Genomic DNA, 26138 nt, shown 5'->3' on the forward strand with positions numbered 1-26138 from the left:
GGGCTTTATCAACGAAAATAATGTGATTTATTATTGGCCCAATTTAAAATGGAATTATAAACTCTTCAGTGAGTGAGTTGGTGGCAGCGACAGGATTAGATAAATTCAGAACAGAACAAAGATTGTTAACTTCATGGTCGGTCTCGCGCACTGAGAGACGTGAAGCAAAGATACAATACTTTGCGATAATCCAAATCCTCTCCATTTCTTCTGAACCAAAAACCCTAAAACTCACTTACCTTTGTTCTCTCGTCTTCTAACTTGAGATGGCCTCTGCGATATCTCTAAGGCCGACGAGCCTAATCCTCTCATCATCTTTCTCCACAGGCAGAGTCCTCCACTTCCGCCGCTTCCCTTTCAGCCACAGACCGCCGTCATCTTCGTCTTCTCGTCGTCGGACTCTGGTGGCTCAATTCGGATTGGGACCAGGTTCGTTTCCCGACCCAGGCTTCTCACTCGATTTGATTAAGGACCATGCCGAGAGTCTTCTCTACACCATCGCTGATGCCGCCGTCTCGTCCTCCGAAACATTCGAATCTGTTTCCGGCACTACTACAAAGCAGAACAGTGATTGGTTCTCTGGTATCGCCAATTACATGGAAACTATTCTCAAGGTAAAGTTCTCTTCTTCGTTTTTTGTGAATCTATTAAGTTGCTGTGTAATTGAACTTGGTGAGGATTTGAATTGCAGGTTTTGAAAGATGGGTTATCGACAGTTCATGTACCTTACTCGTATGGTTTCGCTATCATTCTACTCACCGTCCTTGTTAAGGCTGCTACGTTCCCCTTGACGAAAAAGCAGGTATTTTCACTTTGTTTCTATTACTTGCTAAGAGCCAAGGTTCAATTATCTTATTGAAATGGTGGTTTGTTTCTGTACAGGTCGAATCTGCTATGGCTATGAAGTCTTTGCAGCCTCAAATTAAGGCCATTCAGGAACGCTATGCTGGTGATCAGGTGAAACCATTTCTTCCATAAAGAAAAGCTTTTCCTGATGTCCATACTAAATCCATCATTAGTTCATGGATTTTGAAGGAAAAAATGTAGGAACAAGCGTGTAGCTTTTGGTTTCATCATTGTGGAGTGATTTTTATGAATTTACCAAAGATTATAGCTTTAACTTTTATGAATGTAGCCCTCTTGTTAAAACAGAGAGCTTGTTTATGTTTTGCAGGAGAGAATTCAGCTTGAAACTGCCAGATTGTATAAACTCGCTGGAATCAATCCCCTTGCAGGTAAAGTTGATTGCTTCAGATTTTTCCATTTGAGACAGTAGAAACATAATCTCTTTCTTAACGTCTTCCAGCTTGTGGTTAAGCTATATCTTCATTTTTTTTTCTGTTAGGGTGCCTCCCCACACTAGCCACAATACCAGTCTGGATTGGGCTATATAGAGCCCTCTCAAATGTTGCGGATGAGGTACCTGCAAAAGAAAGTCTTATTTTTTTAATATTTGTTAATTGTTTCGAGGTTATTTTCTGACACGTTGTTTGTTTGTTGGATGGTTGTTTCCAACTCTAAGGGACTCTTAACGGAAGGCTTTTTCTGGATTCCTTCTCTTGCCGGTCCAACAACTGTTGCTGCTAGACAGAGTGGTAGTGGAATCTCATGGTTGTTCCCTTTCATTGTAAGTACCAATCTTGAACCTTTATATTAAATGGCCTGGATATTTTAGCTAAGACTAGACTCCATGTTCTTGCAACTCTGCTTAACTTAAAATGAACTGATCGAAGAAGAGTTGAGTGCATAAGGTGTTGAATCTCATTGCTGATGTCTATTTATTTCTCAGGAGGGACACCCACCTCTCGGATGGTCGGACACATTAGCATATCTGGTCTTACCTCTATTGCTCATCTTCTCTCAGTATCTCTCCATTCAAATCATGCAGTCCTCGCAGCCGCAGGTATAGCATCTTCTGGCATATTTGAGTCTAGTGAGCAGTTAGCTATAGCTTGAACAATAAGCTGGTTATAGAAATAGAAATATGTAAAAGTTCATTCAGTTAACTAAATTCAACCGTTATGCAACGTAGAAAGTTATGGTGTGACATTTATAATCATCGTGTCTTTTCTCAGAGTAATGATCCAGCAATGAAGAGCTCACAAGCGGTGACGAAGCTTCTTCCCCTGATGATTGGTTATTTTGCACTATCAGTTCCTTCGGGTCTAAGTCTCTATTGGTGAGGAGCAGCAACTAGTTTTGTGTTTTTTGGTGGGGATTCAACTTTCCACTTTGTCTCTCAATCTCACTTTTGAAGTGTGATTTTGCAGGTTGACCAATAACATTTTGAGCACAGCGCAGCAAGTATGGCTTCAAAAATATGGTGGTGCCAAAAATCCGATGGAGAAGCTAACTAATTTGGTCATGAAGGAAGATAAAACTCAAAAGGTTGAGAAGTCTATCTCAGAACCGCTAGTTAAGAAGTCTGTTTCAGAACTGAAAGTACCAAAAGAGAAGGGAGGTGAAAAAGTGACCTCAGAAGGGCCCAAACCTGGTGAAAGGTGACTAAAAATTTCTGAAGCGTCTCATTCATTACTAGAAGTTATTTGTTCTTTAACATGTCGATGTAATTCAACAGGTTTAGGCTGCTTAAAGAGCAAGAAGCAAAGAGACGACGAGAAAAGGAAGAGGCTAGGCAGAAAGCTGAAGCAGCTCTGTCAAATCAAAATATAGGCAGCGTACAGGAACAGGAGGATAAATCTGATACAGCTGATGTCGCTGTAGGAAATAATGAGAGAGCCAAACTTTCAGCAGTGGGAGAAACAGCTGATGGCTCTGTCGCTGTGAATGGGAAGCCATCCATTCATGGCGTTGGCCATGATACAGAACAACACCATTCTCATGAAGAATAGAAGAGGGTAACACTAAAGGTGGAAGCTGAACAAAGAAAGAGGAAGTGAGATTTGAATAAGACAAGAGGAGGAATCTCGGTATTTGGCCTTTTAGCCCATATGCAACAAAGTTGGAAGATCTTAGGAGTGCGGGGACAGTGGTCTTTACTGTTTAGACGTGTGCAGGAAGACCTTAGGAAATAGTCAAATGGGTTTTGTAAGTCATGGAAGTTTAGTTCATGTTCTAAATACGTTAATCCACAGGTTTTGCTCTAATACGACACTGGTTCGAACTCTTAATTATGAGACTTGGCTGAATCTCTGACTGAGATATGGTTAGAATCTTAGAAAATACAAACAATATCGGGAAGAGTATTTTTTCCAAATTGTCTGTAAATTTTGTGTAGATCATAGGCAACTCACCCCGTATCCTAATGGATGATTTTCTCTGAAAACTTGATATGCAGTTTCACAGTGATCTTTCTGAAAACTGTTTGTTTACGTGTCAAAAACAAACAGTGGGATAAAACCAAAATCAGGAACACAAAATTGATGTTCTTAAAATAAAAGCTTGCCAAGGGGGAACAAAACAGTGTTGTCGAGTAGTGTCAAAAGCCAATAGAAAGCTAACAAAAAAAAAGACACATGAGGCCAAAGGATAGTACAAAGGTTCCGGCAGTACATCATCAGTATTCAGAATTGGAGATGACATCGTCGATCTTAAGGATCATCTTAACGACTTGAGTTGCAAGCAATATCTGCTGCTGCTTCCCGATCAATGTTTCAAACACGTTTTGCTCTCTCATATCGTTTGTTCCCACGTCATTGCAATCTATCCCATAGAAAGGAATGTTCTCCTGTTCATCATACACCCACAAATGGCCAATGCTTTGTTCAGTCACCGAATGAAACACACAAAACGAAAAATAGATAACCACGTCACATACCTTAAGTTGCTGAGATTTAACCGCAGAGAGTGTCTCAATGGGCTGTAATCCACTGTTCTCTGCAAGAGCCATAGGTACAGAGTCCAACGCTTCTGCAAATGCCCTTATTGCGTACTGCATAATAGACGGAAGTTTATTTATTAGTAATGTCTTCAGCGTTAATATTTGTGAGATAAATGATTTCACTTGGGATTCAAAGCCAAGAGTAAAGATCGTCCTTTACCTGCTCGACGCCAGGGTATTTATCAGCAGCTGCATCAACCGCAAGTGAGCATGCGATTTCAGCTGCACCACCTCCATATACAATTGACTTATTGCGGATGAGATTCCTTGCAACACACAGAGCATCGTGGATACTACGCTTTGTTTCTTCTATCATCATCTTGTTACCTAAACCATATACCATAACGAATTGTTAAAAATTAGTACAGTATCTTTGTCCACCATATACAGTGAAGCATTTAAACTCATTACATCAATGTTTATATCTTATCAGCTCCTTAAAAGTCAATGTTGTTAACAAATAAAAAAGAAAAAGCTATGACTACCTCCGCGGATGAATATAGTGACAGCTTTTGAGTTCGCACAGTGCTCAATATACAGCATTCGCTCTTTTGTTGTGCCAAATGATTTTTCACGGACCATGCCAGCCTAAGAACATGAACAAGTGTGGGGATTCAATAGTCTGATAATATATTAACATTCCACTCATTATACAGGCAACAACACCAACTGAAAGTAAATAGTACCTTCCCTAACTTCTCTGGGGTCAACTCCTGGAATCTTGGAACAATTCTGCCGCCTACATAAAAAAAATATTCTATCAGCTCTACAAAACTGATGAAATCATTAGCAGTAGATGCTTGCAGAAATGGCATACCTGTGGCTATTGCGATAAGTTCTAATTCAACACCCCCGACCCATCTAACAGCAGGCAAATTCCTGTGCATTAATAGATGGTTTGCCTCATCATCGAATCCCCATTGGCAAATAACAAGTGTAGCTCCAACATCCTGCAGTTTCAAAGGATAATAAACATACAATCGTACATATATCATCAAATGCATTGCGGTAACTGATCTTCATTGTCAAAACAAAAGCATGCTTCAATAACTCACAATACAAAAATCACAATGGAAAAACAAAATTAAAGAAAAAACGTACCTTGCACTTTTGAACCATCTCATCGAAGTATTGCTGCTCTTGCTTGCGCAAAGTCTCAAATTTCTCCACTGTGTCAATGTCCACCTTATGCTTAGTCTTTGGCTTCGGCGGCTCGAAGGGGCAAGTCAAAATAGCAATGTGGGCATCTTCAATCTGCTTCGGCATTTGTGGATGACTCATGTCTTTGTCAACCAGTATTCCATATATAAGCTCAGTGTCCTCCAAGTTCCCCCCGACTTTGCCCTCTACTTTGATCAGATCCAAGTTAACATCCCTCCTCTCCAAATCAGCAACAGCAAGAACTGCCTTCACAGCAATCTCAGCTAAACTGCGCTTGCATCGGTTCACACTGAAGCAACACGCAAAACAAATAAAAGTTGGTAACATATTCTAAACACCCATATAAAAGTTAAGATCATTAAAAGGTGGAATCTTACATCTTCGAGGACAGAGTAGTCATGCATGTTTGAACCAAAGGCTCGTAATTATTAACATCAAACTCAAACTTCTGAGATATACGCTCAAGATGCTCAACAGCCACTCTAGAAGCCATCTCGTATCCTTCAGCGATACGTATAGGATGAATCCCTCTATCCAATTGACGCTCAGCTTGCTCCAGAAGCGCACCAGCCATGACAACAACACCCGTTGTGCCGTCACCAATCTCATAATCCTGACTCCGTGACAGCTCAACCATAAGCTTCGCAATCTGGTTGTCAACATCCATTTGCTCCAAGATCGTCGCACCATCGTTAGCTAGATAATCAAAACGGCGACGTTATAAACCAAAAAAAAGAAAAGAAACTAAATAAGCTAAGCTCGATGGATAAAGAATCGATTTATCAATAGTAACTAACTAAGCTCGCAGACAATAACAAATCGATGGATCCGTTCACAGAGAGTATTGAAACTATGATCCGAAACGAAGATATGAGATCAAAGAGGTGAGAAAACGAACTGATGGTGACGTCTCCGTCAGGTCCCTGGAGCATCTTGTCCATTCCCTTGGGTCCGAGAGAGGAACGGAGGATCCGAGCCACCGCTTTGCCGGCGGCGATATTGGCTTTCTGAGCATCGATGCCTCTGAGACGCGTCTTCTGATCCTGCTCTCTCAGTATAATGAACGGACGCCCGAACTCGTCGAACGCCAGCGCCATTTTCGAGGTTTAAGCTTTCTTCGATCCGATCGAAATACAGATCTTGGGGGGAGAAGGAGAGTGGAGAGAAGATTTGAGAGCGAAAATGGTTGTGTTAAAACCCTAACATGATGGCATAATCGTAAAATCGAGACTTATTTAAGGGCCTACGATAAGTATTTGGGCCGTCCGCTTAAGGCCCATATATACATTTTCATTTGGCACGTTGGTTATTTTGGAACTCCCTGTACTTGAGTTGAGGTCGAAAAGATGTTTTTTTGGGGTCAAAATTGAATCGACAAGGCCCCATGCATAGCCAAATGAATTTGCAATGGAGGACTACGATTTCAATTTTCTGGTGGGAATAGCTGCAGAGGTGAACTCCGATGGTAAATATGATTATTTACTAGTTTCTATAGTATATCTTTCACATATAACCACTACTAGATTTTGATCCGCGCTTAGAAAGCGCGGATTTGTTTGTTTTTTATTTATTAATCGAAAACTGATTTGCAAATTACCATTATTTTTGTGTCAAACCATAACAATTGAGTTTTTAGAGTTTTATCATTTTTTCTCTCTTCAAAATATGGTATTTTTTTGAAATATGGTAGTTGTTCTATGATAATGTTTGAGTTTTAAGATTTGTTTTTATATCTGACTTAGATTCATGGTTGGACCTATAGACCCGATACATTGTATATAATCCAGTTCGGATTTAATGAAAAATTCGTTAATTAAAAATCTGATATAACCAGGTAAAAATCCAAAAACTCACTATTAACCTGCAATCTGATACCATTGATCCGACTACAAAATATCTAATAGTAATTTTTTTAAAAAATTGATTAAATTACTCATATATTTATTAATATTACATAAATTAGTGATTCCTTAGAATTTGATAAAATTTTATTATGTTATCCAAATAAAAAATGATAATACAAAAAACTTATTGATATGACAATATTAGTTTATTTTTGTCATTAATAACCTATTATAAGTTTGTGTTTTTATTTTAGATTTAAAAATTAATTTTAATATAGTTTTTAAAATTTTCTTGAACACTTGTAATTGTCATATCAATATTATGTATAAAATAACATTATAAATGGAAAAATGATATTCAAATATGTATATGATATATGGTGTAGGATATGGGATTTTGGTTTGTATTGAAAAATGTATATTTAAGAAAATGATATTTTCATGTTTGCTAATTTATTTATAGTTCGTAATATATTTATACATATATTATATTTAAAGTTAGTATATCTTTTAAATATATATAGGCCCATTATTTATAGATTTATTTAGGTGTATATGTAGGCCCAAAACCAAAAGACTTAAATGCCATTAATGAATTTTATTCATCCTTTGTAAAAATAAGGGTATTTTTGAGAAAGTGTAATTTTTATTAAGTGAATGATCCTCTTTTAATGGTATTGATTGTTAAACTTTTGCTCAAAAAAAATTCACTATGTTAAATACGTATTGATTTAAGCGTTCTACTATAGCGTCCAGAACTGAAAATATGTTTTAGGGTGTAAATGATGACCAACAGTACTGATGACCTATGTTACATGGAAACGGAAGCGGATACGTGGAAGCGGAAGCGTATGGAAGCGCAGAAACGAGATTTTTTAAAAAATTAGGAAGCGGATACGTGTTGGAAACGTATCCACATATATATATATATATATATATATATGTGAATATATATATATATACATATGTAAGATTATTTTTTAAAATCTGAAACTAAAAATTATATGATTTAAAATCTGAAACTAAAAATTATATATATATATATATATGTGATTTAAATTTAAATTTAGAATATCTATATACACATAAATTAAATTAAATAAATAATATTATATTTTTTTAATTCTTTATAATTAATTGACATAATATATTTGAATATATGATTTATCTTTAATAAAACCTCAATGCATAAAGATAATTTATAGTATTAGCTTTAATATTTGTATATTTTATTCTCTCTATTCAATATTATTAAAATTTGGATGATATATAAATTAAAAACTATAATTTTATATTTTTATTGATATAAGACATTGTGTTTTTTTTTAAATGGAAGCGTGATTCCAAAACGGAATCGTAAGCTTCTAATGTGTTTTTAAAGAGAATATTTTAGAAGCGTTTTGAAAGTCAGATTCCGTAAGCTTCCACAAGGTTCCGATTCCGAAGCGGGAAGCGGACGTCCGATGAAGCTTCCGTGCAACGTAGCTGATGACCAAAATAATATATGAGAATAGTTGAGTGTAAAAAGCACAATACGATGAAGCCACCAGAGTTCCTGGCCACTGAGAAATTAACATTTCGATATTACAAGAGACAAGAAACTGACATGTGGCAACACGTGACTAGTCTGGACCAATGTGGCCAGAATACTCTTGTATAATTCAAAAATATATGTATGAGAATAGTTAGTTCTTATTTATTCCTTCAAATTTACACCTCATATTTGTGACACCTGATTCTTTATCATTCCTTTAATTTCAAGGAATTATAGAACAAAAAATGTTCTTTATAAAAATTAAGAAGGAACAAGGGATTCATTCCTACTATTCTGTTCTTGGTCATTATTTTCCTCTTCATTCATATTGTTTCTTTAATTGTTACCAATTAGAACTTTAACGAATAAATAGTTAATTCGTATTATGAGATTTACACAATTCTTATTCACTCAATTTGGAGTTTTAAAGATTTTTTAAAAGATTTATGGTGGGAACCTTCTTCTTTTCTTATTTATCATGATGATGATAACCTTCCCAGCAGAATTATTCTTAGAACTTTTTTTCACATTTAGGTATCCATGCCTAAGTAAGGCTTAGTTAAAGATGTTTTATAAACTTTGATCAAAATATTCATTCAATTAATTTGACTTCAACTATAAAATTGTTGTATGCATTCGTTTTAGCCTGTAAGATATCAGACATTCACGTTTCGATAAACAAGTATATAAAATAATATGAATATTGTACATTCATTTTATTCGGTTCATCAACCAAAAAAAATAAAAATTAAATATTCGTATTCATCTATGCTTTGGCATGGTACCGTTCTTTTTTCTTGATTGGCTCGTTACCATTCAAAAATATATACCTTAGCAAACCCATTTTTAGACATTCCAGTTGATCTACATTAGATTGAACGGTATTCCTCCTACGTAGTAAGAACGTTTTCTATTTTTCTTTGTTTCAGTCATACAACACAACTATATATACACAGCAACCCCATCTCCTCTCCAATCATCACAATCTCTAACGTTAAACCCTAAGACAAACTAAAAGAGAGCTACGTACAAGGAGACAGAGAGAAGAATGGGTCGCCAAAACGCTGTCGTAGTTTTTGGCCTTGTGTTCTTGGCCATCCTTGGCCTCGCCGCAGCTGCCTCCTCTCCGTCTCCTTCAGCGTCACCCTCCAAAGCTCCGGCTGCTACCGTAACCGATGTCGAAGCTCCAGTGAGCGAGGACACCATTGGAACCACCGATGACGATGCAGCTGCTTCTCCAGGTGATGGTGACGTAGCTGTGGCTGGTCCTCTAGGAAGTGACTCCTCCTACGGTAGTAATGGACCTTCACCTTCTACTGATGCTGCTGACAGCGGCGCGGTTGCTCTTGGCGTCTCTGCGGTCTTCGTTGGTGTTGCATCCATCGCCGGTTCTTTCTTGTTTCTCTGAGGTGTGTATTATCATGAGAAGATTATTCTGACTGAAGACTATTAATATGTATGGATGATTGTGATGGTCGTGTTGTAATATGTTTCTCCTTTATTGTGAGAAACGATGTTTTGTAATAAAACTGAAAAAAAAAAACGAAAATTTCCTCTAGCAAGGATAAAATGCGGAATTGCGGATTAAATAGTACTATTCAATCCTTTCATGTTTTCGAGATACAAAAATACATATTAATCAGGTAGAGCCGTAGAAGTCCGTAACCACTGGATACAATCTTTTTCGTAGTAAGAAAGAAAGTACAATCTTATTCTAAATGCATGTGTTTGATAGATTATGGAACGGTGAGAAGGGCATTGATTATGGGAGTTATGATCGAAGATACACACGATACCATCTTTTTAGGTATAGCTTCTTCTTCTATAAATGTGTAATATTAAACAAGTACTAGTTCCACTAGTTTTCGTAGCCAAGTAATGAAGAAAATTAGCTTTGGCTTCACAAATACGTGCATTACATCATGGAATTTGAAATTTAGGTGTTTTAGGGAAAAAAAACATCATGGAATTTAAAGGATGTGGCTACATGCAAGTTTCTTGGTTGGGTTTGGTCATCTTCCACTGAAGAAGCTCATTCAGGGACCCATCGACGAGTGAAGAAAAAGCCGTACGCGTAGTGCATACGGTTCATAATTCATATATTGGTGACTTGCTCTTTTGGTCCTTACTTAAAGTGCGACCTCTTTTCTTTTTCTTTTGCTTTCTCGATCTATTTCTTCTCTTTACTATCTCTTTAGTCTTATTTATCAAAATATAACGACATTTTTGGGCTATTCTTGTCAAATATATAACAACAATCTAAAGCACTATACTCAACGTTCTCATCTGTCATACTTGATAGGGAAAGTTCCACAATTGTTACAAACCGTCCGGATATTCAATATTCGATTTAGCATAAAAAAACATTCAAACCGACTATTTAAAAGAAAAGCTTTCGAATAACAATGTAAAACGTGCCAATTAATATGCACGGAATGGTGTTTGTAAATGAATCATGAAGTTTTGGATACAAGAGAAAAAAGACCGTAGGAGTGCTTAACTTTTTAGAATGTCAAAAAACATATAACTTTCTAGAATGTTGATCTTCTATGATATATCTCGTTATGATTTAGATAAATGCTATAATTAAATTGGTATAAAACAAATGAATGAAATAATATGTATCTATCGAAGAACTGTCTGAATCCAAAGAATGGTAGTACAAATAAATTATATATGGCTATTTTTGTGCGTAGGAAAAAGATGCATCCGCCATTGGTCTTTTAATTTTTAAATAATATAATTTTATCACTAATCTTCATTAGCAAAGACAGTTCATATGCACCAAATCTTTATGGTCCACCGTTAATGTTGATTGTTCAATCTTACCTTCTACTCTGTGAGGTGATCAATTCGTAGTTTGTGTTAACTCCCACTAAATCTTTGGTTTTCAGTTATGGGGAGTTGGGCGAGTTTGAACGGCCCATTTTATGAGTACTGTGATTCAACACCAACAAGTATCCTATTGAGGATAGTAAAGACATGGAACGAACCTTGTAAGTCTGGACCACGTTGGTTTCGGATTGGTCAGCTTTTAACATACATGTATTCTCTTTCTGTTTGTGAAATGAGCTTTTTGTTTTTGTTAGTATGATAGATCATATAGCAAACTATAGTTAGCTGACGTAAAATACCTGACGTTTTCTCCTGGCTACAAATCAAATCGTAGGTTCTTGGAATATCAGAAAGAATATGGTATGAGAGCCTCCCAACTTACCTTTCACTATTCTTGGCTGGCAATTTCTTATCATCGCTGCTTCCCAGTCCACTCGAGGTAACGACCAACTTTTCCTACTTGCATCTTTTTATTAGAAAGTAAAATATTTATCAATCCATTTGGTTACGGCTATTCAATGAACAATGTGGTTCTGTTCTGAGTTCTGACATTGGCCCGGGCCATTCATTGTGTCTCTCTTTAATTAGCAACTTTCCACTTTCCAGCAACGATGTGACCAATATCTACAATCATTTTCGGTTTTCCTCCAAGTAACCCACTTATGCACTCACACCCATTTGTTACTACTATTGATCACAATGATTCATCTTCAAAAACCTCATTAGTTTAGCTATATTGATGATAGAACTTGCTCATAACTATTGGGTCCTACTTTCTCTTTGACCCATGCGCTATCTTCCAACCTCATCAATGCTGTAACGCAAACCCTATCTCTTCTTCTTTTTCACTTGTTTTCGAGTTCTTTGTTTTTTACCCCACAAACACACCATTGAGTATTTGACTATTTGCGCTGATTTTACCATAATACCCTTGGATCTTTCCAAGTACAAATGCTCAATCTTTTTAGTTTAAGCTCTGTACTTAACTGCCACGTGGCGAATCTCTCTGCACGAAGTGCTTCTATATATATAGACATATCTCTTCGTCGTCTTCATCTTCAACTACACGAAGCTTAACTTCTCTCACCAAACAGGATACATACTCATAAGAGAAAGGAGAAACTTAACAAGCATGAGGGTTATGTCATGGCTGGATTCTTCCCGGAGAAGACGAGTACAAAAATCTCTAAAGCATTTAGATTCCGACGATAGCGCCACGTCATCGTCGCTCAGCGAAGCCACCGGCTTAAGCAGCCTCCATAGCAGTCTCTCTCTCCAGACACTCCCTTCTGTTCCATCTCTTCAGAAAATCCCCTCCGACACTCACGCCGTCACCGTCTCTCACTCCGTTACCTCCTCGTTCAAACTCCGCGAACGGAGTCTCCCCGTCACTTGTCTCGCCGTCAACGGAGGTTATCTCTTCGCAGTCTCCGGACACGAAGTCAGCATCTACGATCGCGCCATGTGTGCTCATCTCGACACTTTCAACGGTCATGATCCTTTCTCAGGCTCCGTCAAGTCAGTCGGTTTCTCCGGTGAGAAAATATTTACCGCTCATCAGGACGGTAAAATCGGAGTTTGGAAATTAACCGCGAAAAGCGGTTACAAACAGTTAACGACGCTTCCTACTTTAAACGACCGTTTGCGACGTTTCGCTCTCCCTAAAAACTACGTTCAGGTTCGCCGTCACAAGAAACGTCTCTGGATCGAACACGCTGACGCCGTTACCGCTCTTGCCGTTAATAACGGCTTCATTTACTCCGTTTCTTGGGACAAGACACTGAAGATATGGAGAGCTTCCGATCTTCGTTGCAAGGAATCAGTCAAAGCCCATGATGACGCCGTTAACGCCGTCGCCGTCTCTGCTAACGGTACCGTTTATACTGGATCCGCGGACAGACGTATTCGGGTTTGGGCGAAACCCGACGACTCGAAACGACACGAGTTAGTCGCGACATTAGAAAAACACAAATCTGCTGTTAACGCTCTGGCATTAAACGACGACGGATCGGTTTTGTTCTCCGGTTCGTGTGACCGGTCAATTTTGGTTTGGGAGAGAGTGGACAGCTCTAACTACATGGCGGTGAGTGGTGCTTTGAGAGGACACGACAAAGCAATACTTAGCTTGTTTAACGTGTCTGATTTGCTCCTAAGTGGATCTGCTGATCGGACGGTCAGGATTTGGCGGCGCGGAACCGACGGTTGTTATAGTTGCTTGGAGGTGCTTTCCGGTCACACGAAACCGGTTAAGTCGCTTGCAGCAGTTAGAGATTTGGAGTCAGGCGGCGTCGTTTCAATCGTTAGTGGAAGTCTTGACGGAGAGGTTAAGTGTTGGAAGGTCTCCGTCTCCAAACCGGATAATTCAATTTACAAGAGTCTTGTCTTGTGAATATTTATCTTATTTATTAATTTGTTTTCCTTTTTCTTTGTCAAATTAATTTATCATTTGTTTGGCGAAAAACAAATTTGGCGTTTTTTAACTGTCATTTTTATAAAACAAGAGATTAATGCACTACGTGACAGAATGTTTAAATATCTGTGTGCATCTAAGATTTATAAAAAGACCAAGGTTGGTAATAATGCTTTAAGAATAAGGTCATTAATGGTTTGATCAAATAGATTAAAATTGAACAAGTTGGCACATCTGCACATGTTCCTTCAGGCGCAGGAATGAAGATGCTGCCTGTGTCACCTTAAAACCTGGGGAAGTCAATGGGATGACGTACTGAGTTTGATAAATTTATGACATTTTGATGTATTAGATTCTGTGTAAGTTTGTGATTGGTTGTTAAACTATCTCTTTAAACTATATATTGGGGTTGCTTAGATGAAAAATAAGATCATTATAATATTCGCATGTTATAAAGTTCATGAACCTTAAGTGAGATTTTCAAGACAAATAGGTTCCACCGAAACAAGAAGTCAGAAGGCGCCCGTGAGAGTGGATAAGACAATTTCCTTTTAACACTAGGATACGATATTATTATTTTGTAATCAAGGTTGCTCTATACTGAAATCGATCATAATTTTAAGTCTATAAAATATAAAAATGTACTCGAAAAGTCTATCCAGTGGGATACAAAATCGGGAAGGATGCTAGTTTAAGCCCTACCCATAAATTATGTGCCTCGCGACAATTATATTTTATCCCTAGGTGAGCACTGCCGCTCTGGTGGTTCGTCGGGGAAGGTGCCAATCTTCCCGTCAGAGGACGATGGAAACAGTGCCGGAAATTGTTAGTCAACCTGTAACATTCCGAATTGTGATATATGGAAAGATTTAAAAGGATTGATTTGACTATTTATGTCACCATTGGTACTCATAGCAATTGGTGGAAAGAGTTTCGATGTCAGAGGTTTTGTTATGCAGGATGGAGGTTCCCTTGATGGTTTCTCTCCGGCTCGGAGTCTTCGGTTTCGTCGCCATGAGTGTGAGAAGGTATGTGATGTCTAGGACCTAGGAGGAGGGTGAGTCTTAGGCAGATTGCGTCATTTAAGGTTACAAAGTCGGACCTTAATCTTTCGGTTCCAGCATTTTGGGGCCGGCGGGTGACTCTGCGGGTGGTGGTCTGACAGTCAGGCGAAAAAATATATGGTTCTTGGACACACCGGCGCTTTGAGGTCCCATCGATCTGATTTCTTACCACGAGTGTTGTAGGCACATGGGGGTAACCCACGAATTGATAGATGGTTCGCTGGCTGGTCGAACGTAGATATGATATAGGATCTATATGAGCCGATTGAAGGCTGATCAAGCAAGATGTACCTAAAACGAATGCAAATGGATTAAAATGATTTAAACTAAGAACAAAACATAGAATAAGAATATGATGGAAAGATAGAAAGGATGGTCGAAATGGTGGATGCAATGGATTTAAGTTTGTTGGTCGTATGAACACTCTCAAACTAAGCCGGTGGATGGAATGGATCGATGGATAGGGATTGACTCTTTCAATTAATGGACGAACCGACTGACTTAAATTACACAAGACTCACTGGACGTGGTTTCAGTAGCACCAAGTGAATCACACACCTAGAGCCAGTGTTTTGAAACCCGACCCGGACCCGCGGTTGAACCGGTAAATCCGGTGACCCAGAAAAAATTCGGTTTGGGTTTTATGAAAAACTCAATATTTAAAAACCCGCAAAAACCCGCAAAAACCCAGTAAAACTCAAAACCCGATACCGGTTGAACCACCGGTCGAACCAATAAATAACTTTTACTTCATTTTTTAAAGTTTTTAATTAAGTTTTTAGATTATGTTTTATATTCTAAGTTTCCAAGGTGCTGACAAAAAAAAGTTAGGTTTTTTTTTCAGTTTTATATTTGTGCTTTTTAGATATTGATGAAGATTTCAGTTTCACTATGCCACCTAAAGAAAACGAAGTGAATGATGGTAGAGAGAACCAAAATTAGTTGATGTGATTTGATGTTAGTTTATTTCCATTATTGATATTTTATTACAATGATCTTTTACTTTTGGTTTATTTTGTATTTGAAGTTTAATTTATTATTCAATTAGACATTTAAATATTTATAAATTTTATGTCTTGATTTTCTTAGATGTCGTAAATCTTACTTTGTTGGAGAAAATTTTAAATAATGTAAACTACTTTTTGAAATTTTGTATGTCAAATGAAAATAAAAATATAAAAACTAAAATTAAGTATTTTCTAAAAAAAATAAAACATAAATTATATACATATCCAAACTATTATTTTATGTTTTAAAAAATATTTAGAAAATATTAAAATTTAGTTTCTATATTTTTATTTACATAGCTGATATATTATTATATAATAAAATTAATTTATTTATTAATCCGCGGTTCACCCGCGGTCGACCCAGTAACCCAATAACCCGGTAAGTCGTCCGGTTTGGTGTCCGGGTCGGGTTTAAAAACATTGCCTAGAGCTAAATAACTAACAAAGAATTCTCAACTTTGTAAACAGAACAATTTCTTATTACTTTCAAAATGATCATGGGTGGGTAACAATGATGAATGGTCTTGAGCTTATATAAGCTTTACCTTGACTAAACAACAATGTTCTAATACTCTAGAAAGGAAAGGAAATACATGAAAATAAAGCTGATGGTCTTTGTCTTCAATGAACTAGCCGTTAGGCTGATTTGTAGCCATTTGGAAGGTCTGATCTTGTATCTTGATATCTTGGTTTTGTATCCACGAAATAGGAGTCTCTGATTGTTGAATAAACTCACATTGATCTTGGTATCTTCTGGTTGGAAGAGAAAGAGCCGTTAGTCCTTAACTCCTCCAAGCAAGAATGAATCTGAAAAAGGCAAGTTACCCAAAATGAAGATTATCTTGTTCCAATGCTTGCTGGTGTATGGTAAAATGATGTAAGGCTCTTCTGGAATGTTGGATGTGTCCTCTGGATGTCTTGGATCGTGTGGAAGCTGTCTTGGTTGAGTATTCTTGGTTTGGAGATTGTTGGCTGAATTGACTTTCCAATCTTTCCATAACTCTCTCCTTATAACCGGTGTAGGAAAAATGGTTATATCTTCAACTTTTTACTGGGCCTTTCCTCTTGATTCTTGGCTTGTTGGATCCAAAAAACATCCCTCTTGAAGTCCATAATTGAGTTTGACTCGGACCGCTTCATGGTTGGGTTCAAATCCACTTCTAAGAGCTGGTACTCACAACTGGACGGTCTAGAAAACCTCATGTTTGTAAAATTCATAACTTTTTCCTCCGTGAAGATTTTCTTGTAATTCCAAACTTCAGTAATGAATTCTTGAGTTGGTCTTCCGTGAAAATTGGTTTCATGCCAAAATTCCGTATGGTTGTTGATATGCACTCTTTGGAATGAACCTTTCTCGTTGGTACTATCTAGATGGCCGGTTTGGAAGGTTTGGTGAGACTCTGGTTGGACTCCGGATTTCATGACTACAACATCTGATTGTATGGTATATATAGTGTAAATAATAAAGGTGAAACATTTTATTACTCCAGTTTACGCCAAAAAATTGACAGTCAAGTGAAATTCTTTTATTCAACATTTACTCTGATTACTATTTAAACAGTGCAAAACTCACATTTATTTTTTCGCTGGTTTTAGTGAGCGTAACTTATTTTCTTCCTTTTTCCTCTCTTTTTCGTTTTTATATTTACTCTCATTTCCACCTTTTCATATTTCTTTTATATGGATTTGCTTAGGCAGTCGCATTGGAATGGTAAGACATATAACATTTTAGCAGTGAATAAGACTAAATTACTTAATAAACGATTACTTACCGCTGTAATCCATTCATTGTGAATACACAAAGCAAAACAACAATTTGTTAAGTGAAACATCTCTCTTTCATAGGTTGACCTGAAAAATGGAAATTACAAATTTTTAGCATAATACAAGAAAGTACCAACTCATTTTCAAAGGAAGAATAGTACTTTGAAAATACTAAAGAAATTACTTGGAAAAGCCAAAAAGAAAACAAGGCAAGACTTATAAAAAGAAAACAGAAATTGCATGATAAATCACATTTTACTTGTTGTTTTTGTCAAACAGGTACAAATTAGCAAGCAACATATTGCTGAGTTATAAGAAAAACAATTTTAATAGTACCTGTTGCCAACCAATCAATAATAATACTCGGGTTGAGTATAGGTATATCGCCATTACAACTAAATGTCCATACAAACTTGTATTGATATTAGATCATTGTTAGCAACAAGCAATTTATTATCATAGCATTTCCTCATGACTGTTGAACAAAAAAAAAAGCATTCCTCATGACTATTGGTGGCGTATCAAAATATTATCCATAGTTTTAGGTAGGCCTGGGCATTCGGGTCGTCGGGTCGGATTCGGGTCGGGTCCTTTCAGGTCCGGGTCTTTCGGGTCTAAGAGTTTAGGACCCGATAGGGTAATTTCAAATTTTCGGTTCCAGGTCGGTTCGGGTCGTGCCGGATACGGGTCGGGTCGGGTCTTAGATAGTTAGACCCATTCGGGTAATTAGAATTTATCGGTTCGGATTTGGTTCGGTTTCGGGTCGGGTTCGGTTCGGGTTCGATCTAAAAAAGACCTAAAAATACAAAAAAATATTTGAAAATATTTATATATCCAAAAATATTCAAAATTTTATTCAAAATTTGTGTTTTTATTATGTTAAAATGTGTATATATACTAAACTATGCGAAATACAACAACAATTCGTTGTCTCCTAGTGGTTGACCTTCATATTCTCTAGACAAATAACCCGTCTTCGATTCCCTCTTGATGCATTTTATTTAATTTACATTATTAATTCGGATACCCATCGGGTTTCGGGTTCAGGTCGGGTCGGGTCCAAGACCCGCAGATCTTCTACAACAAGACCCGATAGGGTAATTTGATCGGGTCGGTTCCTACCCAAACCGGGTTTTTTCGGATCGGTTTCGGATCGGATCTTCGGGTCCGGGTAAAATGCCCAGGCCTAGTTTTAGGGACTTGCAATTGATCTAGAGTAGCCAGGGCTTGTCCATAGGAGAATCCACCCAAACGACCGCTTATGTCATAAAGTTTTATATGTGAACTAATTTAATAATAATAATTGTAAGAATTTTCGTTAGTATTTATATGTGAATTAATTTATAACATATATAAGTTATAAAATATATAATTATAACTTTTTAATAATAATAACTGTAAGAATTTTTATCCTTATTTATAGAAATTTTCCTTATAAATATATTAAATAAGTATATTGTTAAATAATAATAATTTTTAAATGTGACATTTTGTATTGATAAATTATTTACTAAAATATGATTGACTATAGTGAAATATATGTATGATAACATTAACTAATATTACTATGAAGTTAATTTAATAAAATTATGTTTACCAATCACTATTAGTTATAGTTTCAATGTGATTAATGTTTTAATTATATATGATATTAGATAAAACATAAAAATACATGTTGCTGACATTACATTAATCTGTTTTTGGTTTCAAGTCTATTTGTTTTCAATAAACCGGATTGTGGTTTTGGTTTAGTTTTTTTTTCGTTGCATTTTTTTTTCCTATGTCTCTCTATACTTTAGAACCAAAACAAAACAAAAAATATTTAATAAGAAAGTCATTAAAACTTTTTTTTTAAGACCATGATTATCGGGGCTCTTAGTTAGGTCTTTTAATTTGATTAGGAATTTAAAAAAAAAGAAAAAAACAATTAACTTAAGCAACGTTTCTTAATTAGGGAACATAAGATACGTCTCTTGTAACGACACGCGTCGCGTTGATAGTGTTTTGGGAGGAGAGGGGTTTGTTCTGAATCGAAATCAAAGGCAAAAGGTTTGTTCTGAATCGAAATCAAAGGTAAAGGGTTTGTTCTGAATCAAAATCGAAGGCCATATGTTAGGGGCCCCAAAGATCAACATGTTTCAAATCAAATGGAGCTAAACTTTTATTAAGACTTTCTAAAAACATTTCTTTAGTTGATTTAGACTGAAAACTAATATCGCATCCATCAAACTTGTTTGGGACGTCTTTAACACCAGAAACAAACGACAAAAAATTCAAAACACCATAAGCAGGATGTCCAAGACGACGATGCCACACAATCTGATCTTCAGAAGCTTTAACTCTGTGACCTCTCATTACTGTTACATCCCGATAAACATAGACACCATTTTTGACTTCACCGGCTCCAATCAGAGTCCTCGTAAAATGCTCCTGCAAAATACACAAAGTGTCTGTGAATACTGTCAAGCAGCCAGTTTTTCGAAGCAATTTCGCTACAGACAATAGAGTACAATTCAGATTAGGAACAAATAGAACATTTGCCAACAACAAACTCGCAGACAATCTCAAACTGCCACTCTTGGTAGCCATCACGTTACTACCGTCTGCAAAGCTCACATGACAGGAATGATACTACGTACATCAACCAGTAATAGAACATCCCCCTTCCTGTGAAGTGATATCTGGTGTCTATAATAACCTCACCAGTTTGTACCGTACCGTTTAACCGATCAGGAGTTGGAGAAGGATTTTGACGCTCCAGCAGTGATGTCAAGGACGCCCATTGCTCTATAGTGAACTGTGGCATAGAATTCCCTTGGTTTGCAGACGAACTTCCAGTCGAGCCGCCTTGTACGTGCACAACATTTGCTCGCGTGGAGTTGGACTTCAATCTACCACGACCTCTACCTCCACTTCCACTCGATTGATTCCGTTCAGTGAACCACTCAGGGAATCTAATAAGCTGCCAGCACTCCTTCTCATGGCCAGCACGACCACAATTTCTACACACCACTGATCCTCGACTACGTGCCACTGCAGCCATTACGCCTCCCATAGTTGCATCTTCTCCATCTCTCTGTACGCTTGTAGCAGAAAAGCCAACTGGCGCTTCTTTCGAATCAAGACGAGAAGCACCCAACCTCTCCATCTCTCTGACCACTCGTTGATAAACCGAGTTGAGATCTGGAAACACTTCCATCCCACTGATGTTGGTGCAGACGTTGCTAAATCTTGCTTCATTGAGGCCCATAAGGAATTGATGCACCTTCTATTCCTTGTACTCTTTTGCGTAGATTTCAGATGCATTACAAGTACTAGTCGGAATAGGCTTGCAATTTAAGAGTTCCTCCCACTTCTGAGATAACCTTCCAAAGTAATCCATGATGCTGGATCCACTCTGTTTACACGAAGCTAGCTCTGCTTTGAGCTGATGCACACAGACAGTACTTCCCACAGAGAAGCACTTTCGGAGCTCTGTCCACATCTTGTATGCGTCAGGTGAAAACGACATTGTTGATCGTATCACTGGCAAGATCGACGCCTTGATCCAACCGACGATCATGGAATTAGCCTTCCTCCACATCTCTGCCTCCACGGGCTTCTCTTTCTCATCCTGAATCTTCAAACTTCCATTCAAAAAACCAATCTTACGCTTAGCACGTAAAGCGTTTTCAAATTCTGATGCCCACTCGGCATATTTTTCTCCATTCAGAATCACCGGCGTGATCGCTGTGCCAGGGTTATCCGACGGAGCCAAGTAATAAGGCGACATTCCGCCTTCAACTGTTACACTTGATGAACTTACGACGTCCTTTCCATCAACCATGTTTCTCTCGTCAAAGAACGCACAACCAAGTTTTAATTTTTGGGTGGCTCTTATACCATGACAAACAAGAGAAAGACTAGAAGAATACTTGTTATTTACTTCATTGAGGTTACATCGATATATATACATAAGCCAAACAGATATAGGAGTTATTTTTGGGTTCACCCCCTAGGGTTAACCTTTAGGACCAATAGTGTTTGAGTATTTGCTACTTGATATCTTTTAAAAAAGGAAACAAAATTGAATTTCCAAATTAAATTATATTTTAAAAATAAAAATACATAAAAATAGTTATAAAAAAATAAATAAATTAATATGTTAAGCTGTCAGCAAAATACTAAACTCTATACCCTAAATCTTAAACCCTAAACCCTAAATTTTAAACTTTAAACTTTGGATAAACCTTAAACTTTTGGATAAACCCTAAACACTAAATTTTAATAACACTAAACTCTAAATCCTAATCACTAAACCCTAAACCCTTGGATAAACTCTGAACCCTTGGATAAATCATAAACTCTAGGGTTTAATTTTTAATATTTTTGATTTATAGTTTATGATTTACCCAAGGGTTCATGGTTTATCCAAGAGTTTAGGATTTAGTGATTAGGATTTAGGGTTTAGTGTTATTAAGATTTAGTTTTAATGTATGATTTAGGGTTTAAGATTTAACCAAAGGTTTAGGGTTTATCCAAAAGTTTAAGGTTTATCCAAAGGTTTAGGGTTTAGGGTATAGGGTTTAGTATTTTGCCGACAGCTTAACAATATTAATTTTTTTTTGTAACGTTTATTATTTTTCTGTATTTTTATTTTTTATTTTAAAAATATAATCTAATTTAGAAATTCTATTTCTTTTTTTAAAAGATATCAAATATCAAATACTCAAACACTATTGGTTGGTTAACCTAGAGATTCACCTTAGGAGGTGAACCCAAGAATAACTCCTTAACAAATGAGTAATTCTTGGGTTCACCCCTTAAGGTGAACCTCTAGGTTCACCAACCAATAGTGTTTGATTATGTGATATTTGATATCTTTTAAAAAAGGAAACAACATTGAATTTCCAAATAAGATTATCTTTTTAAAATAAAACAATAAAAATACATAAAAATAGTTACAAAAAATAAATAAATAAATATTTTTAAGTCTTTAGCAAAATACTAAACCCTATACCCTAAATCTTAAACCCTAAACCCTAAACCTTAAACTTTGGATAAACTCTAAACGTTTAAAAATCTTAAACCCTAAATCATACATTAAAAACTAAATTTTAATAACACTAAACCCTAAATCCTAATCACTAAACCCTAAACCCTTGGGTAAACTCTGAACCCTTGGATAAATCATAAACTCTAGAGTTTAATTTTAAATATTTTTGATTTACAGTTTATGATTTATCCAAGGGTTCAGGGTTTATCCAAGGGTTTAGGGTTTAGTGATTAGGATTTAGGGTTTAGTGTTATTAAAATTTAGTTTTTAATGTATGATTTAGGGTTTAAGATTTTCAAACGTTTAGAGTTTATCCAAAATTTAAGGTTTAGGGTTTAAGATTTAGGGTATAGGGTTTAGTATTTTGCTGAAGACTTAAAAATATTTATTTATTTATTTTTTGTAACTATTTTTCTTGTTTTATTTTAAAAAGATAATCTTATTTGGAAATTCAATGTTGTTTCCTTTTTTAAAAGATATCAAATATCAAATACTCAAACACTATTGGTTGGTGAACCTAGATGTTCATCCTAGGGGGTGAACCTAGAGGTTCATTCTAGGGGGTGAACCCAAGAATTACTCTTGACAAATTCGAGATCTACTCTTTCAACACAAAAAGTAACTTATATTTCTTTCGTATCCGAGTAAAGGAACACATTCTTAACAAACGTAATATTACAATGACCACGTCATTTGCGTTAAGATTCATGATTCATGAATGTATATATATCCCCTTTCTGCATGGGGAGACATGATCAAAACAAAATGTGGACTAAAACTAGCGAATTTATCATTATGACTCTTAATTTTGATTCAGTGCATTTCAAGGCACACATAAAGAAAGCAATTTATAGGTCTACCACAATGAAAATCACATGGTGTGCGACTAGTTTTACATATTACTTTCATAATGTATACTTATAAGTACATGCATATATAATGAAATGCATTAAGATAGATAAAAGTTATACGCAAGAAAATATTTTTTTTCTCTTTGTAACCAATTTTACATCTACATGAATTATTCAAAATTTGTCTAGTTAATCAGAGAATCTTGCTATACTATTTCTATAACACATGATTTACAACCAGACAAGCCAAATACATAACTGTACATCACACATTTTAGACATGATTGGAATGAGAAGACCCATCTTGAGTGACAAAAGTGGACAAACTTGGCACAGACCTTGGTACTTGTAAATGACCGTGAGAATGAAAAGTAGAGATGTAAGTTGCCCAACTTGAGCTCGTCTTGTTACAAAAAAGTCCTCTCTCAAGATGATATATACTTCCTTTTCTATTCACAGATAGATTTCAACCTTACAATCAGGTGGCCCAAACTTTGGTTTCTTCTATATTTAGTGGAGAAGATAGCTTTCCGATTATGACATTTATAGACTTCGGATATATTTTTTGAAGTTCATTGATCCCTAAAGATCTCATCATCTCACAAATATGGATTCATCTGTGTGTATCCCGATTGCTGCAGTGTTGTTTAAGTAGAATATGACAAACATATAAGCGTAAATCTAAAGAAATATTTATATATATACTAGGGTCGGTCGCCCGGGATTTTCCTATAATTTTTGTTATATGTTAGGTATTTATATTTTTTATATATGAATATATAGATATGTGTTATAAAAATATGTGTCGTTAGGCAATTTTAAATTTATTTTCATTGTTTTGTCTACCTAAATTTTTAATAATAAAAGCTTACTTTTTAGGTGTTTCAAAAAACAACTTTTTATTTTTATTATTAAAAGCTATGTATAACATAATGAGCAAAACAAATAAATAATGAATTAAAATAATTGTTAAAGATATACGGATTAAATTTTACTTTGGCTTTAGAACCAATAATTTCATAATTTTTAAGGGTCTTAAAACATTTATTTTTTTGAAGTTTTTTCTTCAACTTGTCTTACATATATTTTGATTTATTTGTACCACCTATATTTTCAAATATATATTGGAAATGTATTAAGCTTTTGCCTAGAGTAAGAATGCCACTCGGTCACCACCATTACGAAAGCATAACAAATATTTGAAAGTAATATTGCATGATTATTTACGAAAACATAACGACAACTATGTTATAAATTTGCAATATTTTTGAAATGGGCGTACATAGAGAGGGTTTCATCATGTTCAAAGCGTACATATATGTACATATATTGTTAAATCTGTTAATGCTCCTGAATTATTATAAGCACATTTTACTACATTGAAAGTTCGTTGGACACAGAAGAGATCATACATGAATTACATCGTTTTTTAATCCTTATTTAGATGTGGTAATAGAATTAGAGATATAATCAAATAGACTGAGGTCGGGGTAAATATATTTTTTATCCAGTGACACATTGACACTCAATGGAAAATATGTGCAGTTGAGCTGAACAAATTCTTTGTCTCACTGATAGGCTTAGACGTTATTATTCGTGGAAGAAGCGAACATGGTTCAGATATCATAAAACTTGATGGAGATATGTGATTTTTGGTGTGTTTCCTCTTGCTGGAACCAGATGTTCCTCTGCATTGCTTCCACCAGAAGTGGGCTGCTCAGCAGCGGCTGTTGCATCCCATACCCTAGGGGTAGGCGTGTGTTCGCGGATCAACCTGCCCGTTCGATCTGCCAACCCGTGGGTTGACTCTTTTTTTTTTTACTTAAAATTCTGACCCGCTCAACCCGGAAAGAGATAAACTACTACCCGCACCCGCCCGCTTTATTTTGCGGGTAACCTGCGGGACCCACATGTTATATTTTTAATTAATAAAATAATTATTTAATCAATTTTTCTATAAAATAATATATTGATAAATAAGTTTTTATATTATTTTAATTTTAATTTTGTTTGTAAAGAAAATTCGTATTTTCAAAAAAAAAATTTTTTTTTTTTTAAATACTTTTTAATCATTTTTTTTTAATTTTGCGGGTTGGCGGGTACCTGTGAATCAAAATCCACTAACCCGCACTAGCCCTGCATAAAATCGTCTTAACCCGCATCCACACCCGCGACTCAATTTTTTCAAAACGCTCGACCCGCACCTGATCTGCAGCGGGTCAAACGGAACAGGACCCGAAGGCTATGATTCAAATTCCCAAGCCAACCCAGGGGGGTGTGAGAGGATGTCATCACCACCGGTGATCTGGTCAATAGCTGCTTTCTCACCATCAGAGCAGTTGCAGGCGATACATGTGGCAGAAGGCATATATCACCTTTAGGATAGTTGTGCTCAGGGCCGGCTTAATGGGCAGGGCAACAGTACATCCGTCCATGGCCCATCTAAACCCCATCAAATTTTATTAATATAAAGGGTCCATATATATTATTTTATTTTTATAACAAGGATCCAGATTTTTATTTGTGATATTTTAATGTTAACTTTTGACAATATTTTAGTGATATAGAAATCTATGTTTTTAAAAGTTAAAAGTTGAAAACGAAAATTATAAATTTAGTTACTTTGTTTTAAAATTTTAATATTGTTTTTAAAAATATTTTAATTATAATATCAAAATTAATTAGTTAAGAGGCCTAAAAAATATTTTCGCCCAAGGGCCCTTTGTAGCCTTAAGCCGGCCCTGGTTGTGCCTTTCTGTTTTAAAAAGAAAAATGTAAAGCTTCATATC

General features: G+C 36.1%; 4 protein-coding genes and 1 long non-coding RNA gene across 6 annotated transcripts; 3 read left to right on the forward strand and 2 right to left on the reverse strand.

Annotated features, from left to right (window-relative positions):
• The first annotated feature begins 3 nt into the window (after nucleotides 1–3).
• Nucleotides 4–3149, forward strand: LOC103829121 (ALBINO3-like protein 1, chloroplastic). Its single transcript, XM_009104788.3, has 10 exons — nucleotides 4–614; nucleotides 692–802; nucleotides 883–957; nucleotides 1175–1235; nucleotides 1346–1419; nucleotides 1523–1627; nucleotides 1790–1903; nucleotides 2076–2179; nucleotides 2271–2501; nucleotides 2579–3149. The coding sequence occupies exons 1-10, from the start codon at nucleotides 267–269 to the stop codon at nucleotides 2850–2852; spliced, it is 1497 nt and encodes a 498-aa protein (XP_009103036.1). The 5' UTR covers nucleotides 4–266; the 3' UTR covers nucleotides 2853–3149.
• A 189-nt stretch (nucleotides 3150–3338) lies between these two features.
• LOC103829122 (T-complex protein 1 subunit epsilon) lies at nucleotides 3339–6201 on the reverse strand. Of its 2 annotated transcripts, XM_009104790.3 has the most exons (9): nucleotides 5901–6099; nucleotides 5380–5698; nucleotides 4943–5291; nucleotides 4659–4791; nucleotides 4528–4580; nucleotides 4327–4429; nucleotides 4002–4168; nucleotides 3779–3892; nucleotides 3339–3688 (listed from the first exon to the last, which is right to left on the reverse strand). In XM_009104790.3, the coding sequence occupies exons 1-9, from the start codon at nucleotides 6097–6099 to the stop codon at nucleotides 3518–3520; spliced, it is 1608 nt and encodes a 535-aa protein (XP_009103038.2). In that variant the 3' UTR covers nucleotides 3339–3517. The 2 variants fall into 2 exon arrangements, with proteins under 2 accessions (XP_009103038.2, XP_009103037.2); XM_009104789.3 differs by having other exon boundaries at nucleotides 4528–4791; nucleotides 5901–6201.
• Nucleotides 6202–9343: 3142 nt separating this feature from the next.
• Nucleotides 9344–9957, forward strand: LOC103829123 (anther-specific protein BCP1-like). Its single transcript, XM_009104791.3, has one exon. The coding sequence runs from the start codon at nucleotides 9429–9431 to the stop codon at nucleotides 9786–9788; it is 360 nt and encodes a 119-aa protein (XP_009103039.1). The 5' UTR covers nucleotides 9344–9428; the 3' UTR covers nucleotides 9789–9957.
• A 156-nt stretch (nucleotides 9958–10113) lies between these two features.
• LOC103829124 (protein JINGUBANG) lies at nucleotides 10114–15019 on the forward strand. Its single transcript, XM_033275623.1, has 2 exons — nucleotides 10114–10187; nucleotides 10321–15019. Exon 2 carries the CDS (start codon nucleotides 12348–12350, stop codon nucleotides 13602–13604), a length of 1257 nt encoding a protein of 418 aa, XP_033131514.1. The 5' UTR covers nucleotides 10114–10187; nucleotides 10321–12347; the 3' UTR covers nucleotides 13605–15019.
• Nucleotides 15020–24053: 9034 nt separating this feature from the next.
• On the reverse strand, nucleotides 24054–26087 carry LOC117126713. The gene is made up of 2 exons (XR_004449496.1): nucleotides 25617–26087; nucleotides 24054–25093 (listed from the first exon to the last, which is right to left on the reverse strand). It is a non-coding gene; the product is annotated as an uncharacterized LOC117126713 (long non-coding RNA).
• Nucleotides 26088–26138: the final 51 nt, after the last annotated feature.

The sequence above is a fragment of the Brassica rapa genome, chromosome A07 (assembly GCF_000309985.2).
Source record: "Brassica rapa cultivar Chiifu-401-42 chromosome A07, CAAS_Brap_v3.01, whole genome shotgun sequence".
Taxonomy (NCBI): Eukaryota; Viridiplantae; Streptophyta; class Magnoliopsida; order Brassicales; family Brassicaceae; genus Brassica; species Brassica rapa.